Here is an 18,001-nt window from a genome sequence, read left to right on the forward strand (position 1 = left end):
AATCGTTTGGCCGATTCTATCAAGACCAAAATTATTATTCAAGTCGACGTCCCAAGGATCTAACGTGGGCCATAAATATGTCTGGGGTACTGGAATTCCGAAAATGTCCTATTTCAATTCGATTCTAATGAGATATATGTAGAGTCCGGAGCCTAAATTATTTTTAAAGTGTTCTACTATTCGTCGTGATCATATATTCGGGTAAATGATGATTCTTCGTAGCAACCGCCGGTGTGAAATCATTCCCGCACTCTTCGAAATATATTTATGCCTAAGGATTGTCGATAGACATGGTCTGTTGAGCGTTATCATCGACACATTTCTGACGATTTCTCTGCAAAATATTCAGTCAAACGGCTGTGTAGTAGGTATCTATTCGTCTTCTTAAAATTGTTTTTTCGTCATAATACCTGGAATTACACCCGAAAACAGTCGTTTACGTGCATTTGTCATTGAATGCATCACCAAGAAATAGTATGGCAAGAGCTTCCTGAATATGCCGATGTAATTTCCAAAGCACAAAACGTTATGACACCCGAGTATATTTCCATGATTCACCCAATCACCGATTTTCGCCAAAAATTCTAATAGAATCACAGTGGTCAAAACAGAGATGAGAAATTAGACAACGAGAAAGTATTTCGGTTGGTAGGTTTTGATCGGAATTATATGAATCGGAGATCGCAAATCTTGATTTAGATAGAGCATCTCCAACTACAATGTGAGGTTCGAATAAATTTGTATCACTAGAGTTATTGAGTTATGAGGAACGTATCTAAGCTGAAGTATCGCCTTGATACCGTCGGTAACACTTTACTAATATAGTACTAATAGCCTAGGTGCTATATGCATATGCAACGGAATGCTTCTTGAACGGATAACCCGAAATTGGTTTCTTATTGGGATTGTTGTTGTTATCGCATCTGCAAAGCTATATCCGGCCTTGGGAAGAAAAGGAGGTAAGATTGTCAATTAGGGCCAACCGGCCGAGCCAAACAATTCACTTTATTCTAGAAATGATATAGGTTCGTATCCATTATTTTATATGGATATTTCTGATTTCATCCAGGACCCTTGAAGCCTGAGATCACAGTAAAGTATATTGCGGTGTTCCTGATCTTCTTCAACAGTGGCCTCTCTCTCAAGGCCGAAGAACTTGCAAGTGCAGTTAAACAAGTACGTCCTTGTCATCTGCATACCCAAATCGGACTTGTACAAACTACTGGTTTTTTAAATTACGCAAATCTAAAACTAAAGACTTTTCAGAAATCAGAACTTGCAACTAGAACTAGCCTATCACGATTCAAACCATACAACAACTCGTATTTTCGAGTTGTTCAGCAACATATTTTTTTTAAATATGTACTAGAACTACTCATTTTTCAAAAAGTTCAAGTAGAACTAATATCATTTAAAAATCCTTGACAAGAACTGGAACTATTCAAAAAACTAGTAGTTATTTAGCGCTAAACTAACAGGATTGGTAGTATGTATAAGTCTGACTCAAATATTTGTTAGATATGGTATGTAATTGATGGACCGACATTCTTATTCTTCAGGTGAAGCTACATGCATTCATACAGTTTTTCACATTGGGCTTCATACCTTGTTTTGTGTTCCTCTTGCTGAAAATTTTGGCACTCGCAGAGATCAACGAATGGCTGCTGAAAGGGTATGCATTAGAGCTTGGCTAGCCTGCTTATTTCGATTCGCATGATATGTTCACTAATCACTACTCTAGCCTCAGTGTACATCTATCATTTTACATATTATATCGTTCAATCCTTCTGTTTCATCTGTAGTTTGAATGCATGTCTGAATTTTTTTTCGATGATGAACCATCTTTTTTTCTCTCTCCCTCGCTACTCGCTGTGGCTCTTGAAAAATGCTTGAAACTCATATATCCTATAATTTTTTAGATGACTTCTTCATCGATATATCTTTGATTTCGACAAGGCTCACAAGATATAGGCCTAATGGGCAGATGCAATCGGTCACTTAAATGGTCATTTAAAATTCTTTTTCAATTTCAATTTCGGAAATTATGTGACTCACAGACCACAACTAGGCTACTTTTTAAAACTACTTAGGCTACTTGACTACTCTTCAGAGCTTCACTTTGTACTTCCACAAGAAGTAGCTTTGACACGTCTGTAAATCACTGTTTCTGCTCAAGTAATTTGGCCGCCTCTGTCCTTAATCTTGTAAATGAGAAGCCGACTATAATAGTTTGTATACAATTAAACAGTACCGTCCCTGTGGAACCAGATTATGTCAATTTTATACATATAGGTTGCAAGTGGTGGGTTGCATGCCACCGCCAGTGTCGTCGGCAGTCATCATCACAAAGTCTATCGGCGGGAATGAAGCGGCGGCCATTTTCAATTCTGCCCTCGGAAGCTTTTTGGGGATCACAGTCACGCCTTTACTACTTCTACTATTTGTGAGTGCACAAAATATGCAAATCATTCTGAGGCATTTTGAACTGGCGTGTTGTTTTTTCAGATTGGAGTTTCGACTGCTCTTCCGTTTTTAAATATATTTCTGACTCTATTCTCTACGGTCGTACTACCAATTATATTGGGCCAGGTAACAGGATATTCCAATGTACAGTCATCTCCCGGTTAAGTACGCAACTTGATCTTGAGTAGTTTGTGCGAACTTATGTGGTAGGGCGTACTTAGCAGTTATACAGTCACCTAGGGTACCCAACGCACAGATTTTGCATTAATACGTCACTCATGAAGCGTTGCCCATGCTGGGTTTTGTGTGCCATTCTGCAAGTGTACAGTAGGCCTACAGCACAACTCATTTATTGGGTACAATTTTCTCGTTCGCCTGATGTCAGGTAAAGGTAAGCGTTTAAGTGAACCTCAAACATTGGAAGTCATCGCCAAGTTGTGTGTGCCGTCCGCTCCGAGTAAAAGGAGTATCGCAAGAGAGTATGGCATGAGTGAAGTCGCTATTCGAAAGATTTTGAAAAACCGGGAAGCCATTTCGAAAGCGTTCTGCTCTGCTTTATTAATGTCTGAAGAGACAAACACAAAAAAGTTTAGAGCATCCGTTGGTCGGTTTCCTGAGCGGGAATATATTCTATATCTTTGGATTGATAGCATGCGCCGTGCAAGTCTTCCCGTTCCCCCCTCACAGGTCATTGCAATACCAAAACAAAAAGCTCAATAATTATCGATATCAGAAGATGATTTTCAAGCGCCATGACAGTGGCTTAGCCGATTCAGAGCACGTCAAGGATTGCAGAAAGTTCTTCTTCATGTTGAAGGAACTGAAGTTGACAAATAAGACCCAAAGATTTGGGCTGCGTTGCATGATTTACATGCTATAATTATGCTGTTGATCCTGAAAATGCTGATACCATGGTTGAAACACGGTTGTTTTTTTGTCTGCTACCTACCTAATACCTTATGCCATTCGAATATCTCAGCAGCATCCGAGGGAAGAACGCTAAAGACCATGTATCTCTGGTTGTTTGTGTCAATGCCACAGAAACACACAAAGTTCCATGCACAATGCACATTGATTGGGAAACCTAAATCTCCGGAATCGAGCATTCATGGGCGATTTGGGGTGACGTGAATGAGGTGTTGGAAACGATGCAGATTCAAAATGATGATACTGACAATGAGGCTGGCCCAAGCAACAATTGTGCACCTGACTAAAACAGCATCGTTTTTCGTGCCTATTAACAACTTTACAACAAAGTGCTTGAAGTTGAGGTCAGCTACGTTGCCTTACAAGATCAAGCAGGAAGTGCTGACGATAATCTCAAAAACACTTTCGAATGCTTTCAGCGAAATCTGAGACAGGTGACGTGGGAAGCCAAGCAAAATATGCATCAGATGACTTCGTACGACGGTTCAAGCAGTGAACTATTACTAAGTAGACGTTCAGCTTTTTCTGACATCCTGTTAATTGTGCTTACTGCTTGAAATGAATGAATTGTTGAAAAAGTTGAACCCAGAATTTGTGAAGAATTTTTGCGTACTTATCTGGGATGCGAACTTAAACGGGTGCGTACTTAACCGGGAGTTAACTGTACTATTTCTATTGGGGAGAGATTATGTTTAGTATGGCTCTTCAAAAATGACTTTTTTCTCAAATCGCACTGGCTACTTGATAAAATTGTTAGGTTACCTAATTTGAGCCTAAACACCAAATTTGGTTCAATTCCAACCAGTAGCCGCATTGCTACAGGAGAAGAAAGTTTCTATTGTATAAAAATAAATAACAAAAAATTTGAAAATTTTCTGTTCACCCCTTGAAAGTGTTAGGATGTCTATAGAAACGATGTTCACCAAATTTGGTTGAATTCCAACCAGTATAAGCGGAGTTATTGCCGTCGAAAAATTTGGATTTGAATAAAATAGTATTTACGGTGGGCACCACTATAATAATTAATTAAAGAATTGGTCACCGTAAATACTATTTTATTCATAATCCAAATTTTTCGACGGCGATAACTCCGCTTCCACTGGTTGGAATTGAACCAAATTTGGTGAACATCGTTTCTATAGACATCCTAACACTTTCAAGGGGTGAACAGATAATTTTCAAATTTTTTTGTTATTTGCAAGGAACTAGTAGAGTATTCAAAATAACATCATATATCAACAATCGTATCACAAAATATGTTTTCACCAGCATGGAAATTTGACTAATCAAGGCGAACAGATCTGTGGCTGTCATGTATGGCTTGAGCTCGATTTACTATGTTTAGATCATATACGAACTCCTGTTTGCACAAAATTGGTACCGTAGGCAGATTTTGATAAAAGTTGTCAATATGCATATACCATTCAACTGTACACTCAAGTTCTGTATTTCCAAGGTTCTCTTGAAATCAATAATAGCAAATGCTTGCAAGTGGAAGTGACACTATACGTCTCTGGCATTGATTTTGTGCTGTTTGCAAACGCGTAAACCTGTTGATTGATCAATTTCATTTTGCAAGATAAGGTAATTATATAGATAACAGTGTCCAGCATCTGTTTGATTGTGATCCACCAAAGCATCACAATGTCTTCTGACACAGATTCTGCAAATTAGTTCGTTTCCACTCGAAAGAACACAGTAGTGACAATTTCTAGAAGAGTTTATTGCCCACTTTAAAAATTATAAAACGGTTCACCATTTACTTATTATTTCGACGAATGACTCAGTAATATGATATGCTCATCATATTGTTTACCAGTCTTGCATAATCGAGTGTGTATCCCGTCAGAGGCTTCCTCGCTTTGTTAGCATCGATAAATAGCTAACACACATTCGCATTGATGTATTGAAACATAATAGGAATATAAGTATTCAGCACATTCTTTGTCGTGACCAGAGGCGGTTCAAGTAGAAATAGCATTTCCAAGACTCTCCAATGAAGCACTACCTCCATTGTACGAATCCGTAAAATGTTATTATGCCATCAACAAAATTGATTGTCGCACAATTCTTTACTTTTTGAGGATAGTGTAATAATGATGCGTTCAACTACTTGATCGGTAGGTCGTGGGTTCGATCCCCGGCTGGGTCAGACCAGAGAATCGATAACTGGTAGGCGCTCAGCATCCACGGGTAGCATGGAGGAAAAAAAACGGGGGTGCAGAGTAGATGGGGTTGTGTCGCATCTCGATGGTGTAGGCAAAACCGAATACCCCCTTCTCTCTCTCTCTCTCTGATGGTTTCATGGTGATGATGCTGAACGTGATACACGGCTACATCATCTTCTTACCAGATAGCAAGACGTTTCGTGAAAGAATGGCTGGACAGGACGAAGCCGCCGTTCGGAACCTTCGGCAGTTGCTACCTTCTGCTCATCATATACACAACATTCTGCGACACATTTTCCAATACAGCGATGGACATGGACAGATATAGCCTGGTGTCAACTGCTATTGTAGGTGAGTTCTTTATTGGCACTGTGTATATTCCAAGACCTTACATTATAACTAGGGCTGAGCACTATGATTGGAGTCTCTTTCGATTCAAATAATGAGAGATGCTTCAGAATTACAATACTGAAATTATGTGCTCCTTACCATTAAGATTTGATTTATCAACGAGAATTATAGTTTCGATACTATACTACTACTGCTGTGGAAGCCTTGAACACTCGATGCTCGCAGACTGCGAAACATGAAGTACAAAGCTACACATTAGGGTTGGATTCCGAGGATTCAGTGATTAAATTGTTGGGTTGCCTGAAACAACACTGCACGCCAAATTTGGCTCGATTCCAACTGGTCGATGTGACCGCACACGAGTTTGAATATTTTGAATAAAATTGATTATACATATATTGAAAAAACTTTTACTGTCAATCCCATGATAGTGTTAGATTGTAAAAAAACGATGCTTAACCAACTTTTTGCTCACTTCCAACCGGTAAAAACGAAGTTATCGCAGTTAAAAATTTTGGATTCGGATTTGGATTAGTTTCTACGGGTTAGAATTGCATTCAATTTGTTTTAAATCGTTTTTATAAACAACTCAACAATTACATGGGGTTGTTTTATAAGAAATTAAAAATTTTCAAACTCTACCAGTTGAAATCGTGCCAAATTTGCCGTGCAGAATTTCTTCGGCAACCAAACAATTTATTCAGTGAATCCCAGGAATCCGTATGATAACTTATTCTTGAACAACCCCACTACTCGCGTTAGTGGGAATAACATTTCTGTGGAGCCGCGATCAACCCTCGGCATTGTCACATAGTTTAATAAAGTAGGTATTGTCGAAAATAAACCAGATTTTCTCTAATGTGATGTAAATCTGGCATTACACTCTTTGTGGCCGTATAAAATATTTAAACTTTCCACGTCATTCATACTGTCGTGACATAATGAATGTTAATGATAGTCGATTCAGAATTGAATTACTCGGGCACTCGATTTTGCCTAGCCATAATTATTATGTGGTATGGAATGAAAAGGTGAATTGATTAGTTATAAATATCGCAATTCTTTTACCATAGAAAAAACGGAAGATTTTGACCTAAAAAAAATCAAAATTTTGACATTTTTGACCTTAAAAAACTTCATTTTGACCAGATTTTGACCTAACATATGCAAATTAGGTGTTTTCCCACATAATGTACTACTTATCATCATTTCTGGTTCAAACTGTCTGTCCTTAAGAAGTAGTTTAGCCTGAAAAAACATTTTTTGACTCAAAAACTGACATATATTTACACGAAAAAAAAATGGCCCCATGAAGAATTCCAGTAGTCACATGACGTATTATGGTAGAAATAATTGGGAAGTTTTGTAGTACATCAAAAGATACTTTCCTACATTCTCGGGTAGAAAATGTCCGTTCTTACTAAGTAGCTTGCCAAGAATGCAGAAAAAACGTTCAACAGCAGCAGTTGTTGGCTGAGAACACTGAAGTTGTACGTACACTGCTGGCGACAAACCGTGTTGCTTCATTCTGACAATGGTGTCTACATCATAATTTTCCATCATGCTCTTCTTGATATGAGAATCCACGCACTACGCAGTCTAGCTTCAGTTGGGATATTGCGGTACGTTGAGCGTAACACCATGTCAACCTATTTGTTTCATTTGATTCACAAAAGTGTTGGGATCAAGTCACTACCTTCGAGTCACGAGTCATTGCACATTTTGACTCGAGTCAAGTCAAGTCAATCGATTTTCGAAGGTGACTCGAGTCAAGTCAAGTCACTCGATTCTTGGAGGTGACTCGAGTCAAGTCACAATTCAAGTCAAGTTGCCTATTTGAAGTATTAGGAATGATTACGTCATTGCGTTTTACTAGCTGGCTGATATACAGATTGAGTGGTCATTGATTCTGAACCAATGAACGAATATAGAGTTAAATATGCAGGCAAAAAGGCGCTGCATCGCTCACATATACCTACAGCCTCAGTTTATAGTTACCAGCAAAATTAGAGAATAAAGAAATGAATATTAACATGCAGTACATAGCCCATTTACAAATTGATATGATACAATTCGAGCCTGCGCCAGTGGTTGAAGACTATATTAAGTATATTCGAAGTTAATTTCAATCAAGCAATATCTTTTATCAAGGTGAGAACAGAAATAGACATTTTGCTATTAAATTACTTTACTATACTAGTTTACGACAACGTAAGCTGTAAGTTTCGATCACTTCGTTTGCGGTCAATTTATTTGTGAGAGAACAATGGAGGCTCAGTAAAACGCACGATTATTGAATGATTGGTCGCTCTCACGGGTTACACCAGCATTTCGCTAAAAATCCAACCATGCAAGATACAGTGATTTTTATCGACGCCGATTACTTGATGACTTGAAATTGACTCGTGAATTTTGCTCCGAGTCACGAGTCAATCCACATTTCTGATGCGCCGAGTCAAGTCAAGTCATTTTGGCGAAGTGACTCGAGTCAAGTCAAGTCATACGAAAAAGTGACTCGAGTCATCCCAACCCTGATTCACAATGAGCCGTTCAAACGGTTTGACTATAAAGTAGGCTGCAAGCTGAAAAATGTCAAACGACAAGTTCACCGACAGTGCAAAATCTACGATACAAACGAAATGCAGGTTGCAAAAAAAAATTTGACATTTTTTTGACCTAACACTACAATTTGGACCTAGTCATGACATAATGAATGTGAATGATACTCGATTCAGAATTGAATTACTCAGGTTTTGCCTAGCTAGAATTATTACATGGTATAAATGTAAGGGTGAATTGATTAGTAATATAGATACCTAACTGTTCAATAGCATAACACCATTATCTGGCTTGTCAGTTCATGTCCGCGGTATTATCTTTTTCAGTCGTACTTCTCCAGATTATATTCATCACTTCTGTATTCCTCTTGACCACAAGATTCTTGGCGTTTCCACGCAGCGACACAATCGCTGCCATGTTCTGCGCTACACACAAGTCATTGACTTTAGGTAAGTCAATTGCAATTGTATGTGCCTAGTTAGTAACAACGCTTCTTAAAATGCCTGCTTACACTTAATCATGGACTTTTTAGGCTTTGGATTTTGTCTTTTACAAAGCAGTTTTGTGGGATACATGGTTGTGATGACTCGACCTGACTTGAGTCGTTTTCTTAAAATACGGGAAATGACTCGACTTGAGTCAATATGTGTATTGATTCGACTTGTACTCGAGTCATTGCATATGACTCGGACCAATTCATAAGACTCGAGACTCAGGCATGTTATCGTTATTTCGAAGAATAGTGAAGTTACCACACCATTGGTATTTCGTCTATTGGTACTGGTACTTGAAAACGCGACCAGAAACTGTTGAATTTTCATAACTACTAGAGTTGGGTCTACTTTGATAGTGCGTATGTTCGCCCAAATGTCCTTTTTTTGGCGATTTGTCCTCCTTTTTAGCTTACAATACCAAAACAGATTCAAAAATGTAGGTCGAATTGACGAGAGACTGGTATTTCGGGAGTCGAGTTCAATAATAACCTTTTTTTAGTGAACCCTATGACGCTAGCTGTATTAATTCGAAAATCACCTGTTTTCTTGTCCGCTATAGTAACTTTTGCAGCCTGTGAAAAGCTTCCTCCTTTGCAGCATTCACTTGAGGGGACCAGCAAGTCAAAAAGTTGCAAAAAAAATCAATTTTTTTTTCTGGTTGGAAATATTAACATTGTATCTCTGCTGTAACCTCGTGGCAAAATATATCACACAAACAGTAATAATTTCAATTTTATTTTCCTTTGATAATGGGGGGGGGTGTTTTTTTTTCAAGTTCATGTTTGACCGTTAGAAAATGGATATATCTATATTATCTCTGGGTACAAATTTGTTAAGATTGTTGTCAGTTGTCATTCAAGCATTCTGGGACTGGTAACACTTGTTCATTGAATTGTTTGTAAGTGTTTTTCTCAATTATAAAATTTTGTTACGTCGCATCACGGTAAACCAAAAACCATACTAGGGGTTACAGAACTTCAAAGCAAACTTACAGCAAATTTATGGAAAAAATTTGAATTTTTAATTTTGAAATGAAATTTCTCCGAGATGGGTTGCACGTAATCCTTCAAATTTTAGCATAGCGCGCCACTGTCTGAGTACTTCCTAAAGAAGGCGTTATATCGGAAAAATGGGCTTCACAATTTCGAGATTTTTCGTTTCCGGTGTCGGTGCATTTGCTGTCCTTCAAATCCACAATATGCAGAGTAGAACCATTGTTTTTTGTATGTAACATAACGACATCTAGCGACTGCGAAAATTTCATGGTGAATGGCAGAAGTTCGATGTTCATTGGTATTTTGTGTTAATTTCAGGCATTCCTATGTTAAAAGTGATTTATCACGGCACGGACTACTTGTCAATGTTGTGCGTTCCTCTGCTGATCTACCATCCGACCCAAATCGTTCTAGGCGGATTGCTGGTGCCTTCTGCGAAAGCGTGGCTTCAGAAGGGGAAGATTGCCGCTTCCAAGTCCAATGAAAAGGTGGGTTGACTCCGAAAATTATACAACACCAAGTGTCACTGAATAAGGTTTTATAGGGTCAGAGCTAGAGTTGAATAGCTAGAAACTTTTGAGATTTATGAAGTTAGGTTAAAATTAGAATTGCTGAATTCCCAATTATAGCTGCGCGGTTTTACAATTTAGGTTAGAATTAGAAATACCGAATTGAAGAAACTCAACCAGTTTCAGTGCCTATCAAGTCATGGTGCAACCTCGCCAGCAAGAGAACGGCAAATATATGTACGTTAGGGGTGTTCAAAAATGAATTTATTTCTCAAATTGTACTGGCTACTTGATAAAATTGTTAGGTTACCTAATTTAAAAGCCTACACACCAAATTTGGTTCAATTCCAACCAGTAGCCGCATTGCTACAGGAGAACAAAGTTTCTAGTTATTATATAAAAATTAATATGAAAAAATTTCAAAATTTTGCGTTCACCCCATGAAAGTGTTAGGTTGTCTATAGAAACGATGTTCCAACCGGTGTAAGTGGAGTTACTGCCGTCGAAAAATTTGAATCTGAATAAAATAGTATTTACGGTGGGCACAACTATAATAAATATTTGAAGAACTGGCCACCGCAAATACTATTTTATTCAAATCCAAATTTTTCGATGGCAATAACTTCACTTACACTGGTATGAATTGAACCAAATTTGGTGTGCAGGCCTAAATTAGGTAACCTAACAATTTTATCAAGTAGCCAGTAGAATTTACGAAAGTCATTTTTGAACACGCCTAATGTACGTACACTAAGCTTGGCTCGTCGCGCATGATGCAGCTGTAACATTTTCAGGAAATCGAGATATTAGATTAGATTGAAAGCTAGAGCATGGAAACATTTCACAAATTAGATTAGAGATTACTGGCATTTCTCTGTAACGTTGGATCTGCCTGTTTGATAGTGCGCTTCGTCGTCACTGAACTGAACGGCTAACTTTATTCCAGATAACAGATCGCGCGTGAAGAGGGGGATGCTGCTTCCAGGTTTCATATATATGCACTAGTTTGACGTAGAGAGATTTTGTTCGATGCATTCGTTATTTGTACTGAAAGGTGTCATTCTGTATCCGGCCATTAAAGCAAAGTTTTTAGAGAACCAGTGTGGTCTTTACTAGATTAGTATTGTCAGCAATATATATGGAGATGATAAATAGTTTATTGATATTGAAATAAGATATTTGGGTTTGTTTCAATAAAAACACATTATGCAATTACATATTGTATACGGTTACCATATTTTGAGATCCTAGAAAGAATTCTGAAAGCTCCAGTACCGTTTTTTGACCAATAGTACTGTGTTGACTAAAACATCGTGACTTCAGCTCGACTCCCGATTTACCTGCTTTTTTACAACATTGTGTGGTGTAGACTAAAAAATTTTTAAAAAGGCCATCACGTAACTGTGACATGCACTGCGTCCGGTTCACGTTTTTAGCCGCATTTCAATCCTCTTTATAGAAAAAGAGGACAAATTCTCTCATTGAAGTTCTGTACCAATCGAGAGATATCGAGTGATGAACTCGCCCGAGCATTTTAACATTTTATAACCCTCGGAGCAAGCATATAAGGAAATGAATAATATTGACAACTCTCCGGCGGTTGGTTCTGTATGACTTTAGTAGTAACATTGTCTTTAGAAAATCCTGCTTTTTCCAGTTCATCAAGTTGGGTTTCCTGCAAAAAAAGATGATAGTTTCAGCCAATAATTATTTTCAAAAGGGCTAATGAATATTGCAGTTCTCGAATCACACTGCTGAGTGCTTACTCCAACGGGTAATGTTTTTGACTCCTTCTTGAGATTTTGTATATTGCATTAAGTAGAGGGTAGTTTTGTGGTATGTTTACGGCACCTTAATAAGAAAATTCTCATAATAACTGAGCGAAATAGCTCCTGCACGGAATTCAATTCCAAAGATCCTATTTGCAGTGCCATTAAATCATATTGCGTTGGTCTTGCAATTTTTCAAGATTAACAGCTAAAAGTGTGTGGCGCCTCGGCCGAATCAACTTTCCAGAACTTCATTTCCCACTTGGACAATTTTATCAGCTAGCCAGTAAAATTTAAAAAATATATATTATAGAACAACCTTTTATGTCCTCGGCCTTTTAAAAAAAAAAAAATTCTTTCAAATTTCACTGGCTACGTGATAAAATTATTATGTTGGCTAAAACAAAACTGCACACCAAATTTGGCTCAATTCCAACCAGTGGCGTATCCAGGGGGGGTTTTAGGGGGTCGGAACCCCCCCCTTTTCAAAATTAAAAAAATTGATGTCAAATATAGCCACTAATATTAGCTAATTTATTAGTTTAACATATCCGTTATTTCATATGACAAGGCGAATATGGTGTCCTAATGTTATTTAGGGGGTCTATAACCCCTACAAAATATTGGAATTATGCGCCGAATTAGTCGAAAGGTTAAAATAAGTCATCATATTTCGCAAATTCCGTACGAATTCTGCCCTTGTTCAGCTCCATTTCAGCTGTGGCAGTTGCAGACGTTCTCAACTTTCTTCCCCTGATTTCTCTCTCGCCTTGCTAAAATGAGAGACGCATTATTGGAAAATCTAATCTAATTGGTCGACGCGATACGTAATTGCCAAGACGAAGTTGTCGGCAATCAACAGCGCCCGCGAATTCGCTACACCTGCTCGCCTTGAAATCCTAATTAAGAATTGCACGGCGTGTTGATTGATCAGCGAGACGCAGACACGGCGGCAACAGTACGACAATGCTGTTCTCAAATCCACATTGTCTTCGCGATTATCGGCGAGAAATGGCCTACGATTGACAGTCACATTCAAAATACAAGCCTAGCAATCCACGTTCCCGATTGTTAGGTGGCTTGCTGTAGTTGAAATACAGGCCTATGTTGCCGCTGAACGGGAGAATTGAGTAGGCCTAGTAGTAAAGTTAACCTAATTATATCGGCTGACAAATTTCTCTGTCGATCAAGTCATTATCCCAGTGTGTACTCTGTAATAATTGACTGACTTGCGTGCTTGCAATTAAGGCCTAATTATCTTCGCGCGTACTACACGCTCAGCCGTACGGCTGGTAAAGCCATCGAAAAGCACACATTCGTGTACGACGTACACTGTTCACACCACACCTCTGGCGATCGCCCTCGTTTATGCCACCGCCCTATTCCGCGCTTGTTCGTCCGCTGCGATACTACCGGGCGTGCGCATAAAGTCGTCAAAACCTAACAAAGTCGCATATCTCTGGCCGGAAGTAGGCGCTTGGAGACGGGCGGCGTTTGCCGGCTCATGACTAAATGCGAGCATTTACGAATTTCTTTTAATCATACCATAAAAAAACGCGATTTTCAGGCAATGTCTGCATCGTGTTCGTGCATCTCCCACTCACCGCAAATCTCTTTTTATTATCAAACTATACATTATCGTATATCAACCATTAGAAGCCAGGTTATTGCAGTAGAAAAATTTGGATTTGAATAAAATAGTATTCACAGCGGCTAACTCATTAATTATTCATTATAAAATCATAGAATTACAAGTTTTTCTACTGCAATAACTTCATCTATTAAACTTTCTACTGCGAGAACCTCGGTTTTACTGGTTGGAATTTGGTGCGTAGTGTTGTTTTAGCCAACCTAACAATTTTATCACATAGCCAGTGAAGTCTGAAGAAAAAGTTTTTTCCTGAACAGCCCTATTGTCCACACATACAAATTACAAACCTGAAACATAGTCTCTATATTATCGTATTGCGTCTTCAGCAATTCTCCCCACGAGGTCAGGTTGCAGTACGTCAACACCCCGCCACCTTTTAAAAGTCTGTGCGCGTGGTTCCTGATAAATTCGAACTGATGGGTGTGCCACGTGTCCTCGGAAAGCGGGTAAGTGTCGTATAGTATTCCTGAGAAGTTATCGGTCGGTCCAAGGAGAGAAATTCACCGAATTGAAGCACTTACCATCGAAATGATTGTCTGGAAGTTGCGGTACTACGTCCTGCCACAGTCCTTTCTTCACAAAGACCTAAATCATGTTAATTACCGTCACAAAGTTGGGCTAGAAAGATTTTCCAAATTTGATCAGAAAAAGAATTACTGACTAAGCAATATATTTGCTATTGAATTAAATTCTACCACTGTCACACCACTTCTATCCAACAGTTTTGAATTTTTTCTGCAAAACTAGGCCTAGAATACTTTTTAACTTTTTAATTACTTGGAAATCACTACGTACACTTGTAAGCGAGTAGAAATGTATGACTTTATTTCTACTCCAACACCAAAGCTGTCTACTTTGACCTTGAATTGGACAAATGGACAATTGTCAAATTAGAAAAGAATTGGAATTATAGCTGCAAAGTTTTTTCCAAATTAGATTAGAATTACTGAAGTAGCAAACAAACTTGGAAATTTAATTAAATTATGAATGAGAAAGTTCAATTCATATCAAATGGACAATTTTGAAATTAGATAGCAATTGTAATTATGGCTGCTTTTTTCAAATTAGATTAGAATTACTGAATCCACAAAATCTTGTAATTAAATTAAATTACAGGGAAATACAACTAGAATAATCTAGTCCTAGTAAGGTTTTCTAACTCAGCCAACAATCGCGATAACCACACCTCATGCGGCTGATGCGTTTTCCATGCCTCCAACCGATCGCAAACTCCGTCATTGCATTCAATGATCCAATGTTCCGTTATATCGCAAGACTGTATTCTTCCAGCCGCTATTCCCATTCCGAAGCCGATCTCCAGAACTCTGCCCCCTGAACAGTAGAGATCGCTAGCGTTCAAACCAGAGCATTTTACACATAAGCTTTATTGTCTATACTTGTGCAAAAGTTTTGATCTACTATGGAATTGTGTTGGTAAAATTGTGAGAAGTACCATAAACTACTTCCACTTCGACTGAAACAGTTTTTAGGCAACACTACAAAACTACTTACTTTTTTATTTCGAAAAATTGTAGTTTTGGTTAAATTTGCATCACTTTTATGAGATTTATTGTAATAAGAACCAGGTTTGTAATGATTCGAGTCATTTTCTCGAAATTGACTGGACTTGTACTCGAGTCATTGCGCATGACTCGGAACAAGTCATATGACTAGAGACTAGGACGACCAAGACCGACATTTCGCTGTAATTTCGAAGAATACTGAAGTTGGTATTTCGGCTATTACTTGAAAGTGCGACTAGAAACTGTTAAAAGTGAGGAATATTATTAAATAGTATATTCATATTGAAATGAACCCGAATATTTTCTGCTGACACTCGTCAGGGGTAATCGTCAGCAACTAGTAGAGAATTGGAAAGAACATTGTATATCAACAATCATATCACAAAATATGACGTCACCAGCATGAAATTTCGAATGAGAGAGCGTTCAATGTACTATTTTTAGGTGGTACACGAACTCCTTTTCTTGACAGAGTTTTGGTTGGTGTATTTTGATAACAGTTGATTCCAAGGCACACAAATGGAATTGTGAGCGGCCTCGCCCTACGATTCGAAATCGGTCGTCTCGATAATTATTCGCACAAATCGGATTATCCAACAGATGTTTGCCGATGGCAGAATAATGGCCTTTGATCGATCAGCATCAATCTTAAGTGGATGAGTTAAGGGTGAGCTTTTCACATCGCGTGACGCACGTGTTCTGATAAATCTGGGGACATGTTGGTTTATGCCGCTCACAATTCCATTTGTGTGCCTTGGAATCAACTTTTATCAAAATACACCAACCAAAACTCTGTCAAGAAAAGGAGTTCGTGTACCACCTAAAAATAGTACATTGAACGCTCTCTCATTCGAAATTTCATGCTGGTGACGTCATATTTTGTGATACGATTGTTGATATACAATGTTCTTTCCAATTCTCTACTAGTTGCTGACGATTACACCTGACGAGTGTCAGCCGAAAATATTCGGGTTCATATTATGAATATACTATTTAATTGTATATTGAAGTTCTGTACCTCCAAGAAGCTCTTCTGAGGGATATTAGCAAACTTATGAAGGTGAAGCATTCGATATCACCAAACGGAGTTGTAGAAAGTTGGTTTACTAAGATAATAGTTCGAAATTGAAAAGTGAACACAATGACTTGGACTCAAGTCATAACACTATGACCCGGACTCGCCCATTGGCTTGTCGATTGGACTCGGACTTGACTCGGTGATGAATTGAAAATGACTGACTTGACTGGAGTCAAAACCATAAAAGTAAGACTGACTTGTGACTCGAAACCTTGCGACTTGGTTACAACCTTGTGATGAAGTGTGTGAGAAAATAGTGGAGACAAAATTTTACAATAACCAAAGGGAATCTCCAGAAGGGACGTAAACACCTTTCGACGACGCAGTTTCTGCTAACAGATGCATATACGGCGTCTCCCATCTTTCCATTACTGGCTTGCCCATAATTTCCAAATGCGTGTCGGCCTCGTTGTAAGATGCCTTCGCGTTCGACCATTCCGAGACGCAATTTTCGCCCACATTAAAAATCTTTGATTCCATGCTCGGTACAAAGTAATTTTCACAGCAATATAATTCTAAGTAAGGTAATACAAATGTACTAAATGATGACGAACAGACAAGGTTATTATTATTATCACTTTCATTCAACGTGCCTGCCTCTTCTTAACATCTCCTAGGCCCAGATGGGTGTCTGATTTCATTGACTGCAAGTCGTTTTAAAACCTTCCTATCTTTTCGTTGTATAGGCCTATCGCATATTTGCGGTGTATTTATCCGACAAAATCATTAACAGTAAACTGAACTGAGTACTGCACAGTGATTTCACAAGCATGAAGCCAACTTACCATGTTCTGTAAATCAACGGCTAACTAGAACAGGTATTCAACTCATACATTCTAACCGTACTGGTAAATTCTTAACTGTTTCTATTCAACACAACAACCTCTAAAAACCGGTTGAGCGCCTCTAATTATTATTAAACTGCGCATTGGTGGTGTTACTTCTGTCACTGATTATTACCTATCCCTGGATGTATCGTCAATGGGTACCGGTAAAATATATCACCGCCAACTGTTGACAGTCAAAAAACATCCCTGATTATCACATTTATAATCGTTCCCTTGATTATAATGCATGTGGCGTTGCCGAGAGACATGTACCATTGATTCAAAACCGGATATTGTACAAATACAACAAGATACGTAATGAAATGGTGACATACTGACATTGCCTTCTGTCATATGATGTGACACAGGACCCGATAACGCAGGTAGATCCCGTCAAAACAGCGGTAACACTTTTGGATCCTATACCCTTCCTCGGAGCATTGATGTATCGCTACTGAAGTACACAATTGTTACACACTAAGCTACCCTTCCATACAATAGCCTATTAACCAATGTTCTTTACTGGTAACCTAACCTGATCAGTTCAGCCTTAGAAACAAAACAATCGAACTACTCATGCGTGAAATATCACAGAGCCTCACATTTCTTCCTTACACAGGACTAGTGATATATAACATGGGTCGCGAACTCGCATTTAGTAGGGGTACCATACGTCCTACTGTAGGA

General features: G+C 38.5%; 2 protein-coding genes across 2 annotated transcripts; one reads left to right on the plus strand and one right to left on the minus strand.

Moving 5' to 3' along the window:
- The first annotated feature begins 644 nt into the window (after positions 1-644).
- On the plus strand, positions 645-11,563 carry LOC145443143 (sodium/bile acid cotransporter 7-like). Its single transcript, XM_080321138.1, has 9 exons — positions 645-959; positions 1,070-1,176; positions 1,560-1,672; positions 2,293-2,443; positions 2,506-2,589; positions 5,744-5,909; positions 8,795-8,917; positions 10,276-10,445; positions 11,413-11,563. Exons 1-9 carry the CDS (start codon positions 863-865, stop codon positions 11,428-11,430), a joined length of 1,029 nt encoding a protein of 342 aa, XP_080177264.1. The 5' UTR covers positions 645-862; the 3' UTR covers positions 11,431-11,563.
- Positions 11,564-11,994: 431 nt separating this feature from the next.
- On the minus strand, positions 11,995-17,544 carry LOC145442364 (guanidinoacetate N-methyltransferase-like). Its single transcript, XM_080320261.1, has 5 exons — positions 16,799-17,544; positions 15,073-15,218; positions 14,408-14,471; positions 14,174-14,352; positions 11,995-12,141 (listed from the first exon to the last, which is right to left on the minus strand). Exons 1-5 carry the CDS (start codon positions 16,965-16,967, stop codon positions 12,001-12,003), a joined length of 699 nt encoding a protein of 232 aa, XP_080176387.1. The 5' UTR covers positions 16,968-17,544; the 3' UTR covers positions 11,995-12,000.
- Between the last annotated feature and the right edge of the window lie 457 nt (positions 17,545-18,001).

Source organism: Botryllus schlosseri, chromosome 7 (assembly GCF_051294905.1).
Source record: "Botryllus schlosseri isolate E-star chromosome 7, Bs_hap1, whole genome shotgun sequence".
Classification (NCBI taxonomy): Eukaryota; Metazoa; Chordata; class Ascidiacea; order Stolidobranchia; family Styelidae; genus Botryllus; species Botryllus schlosseri.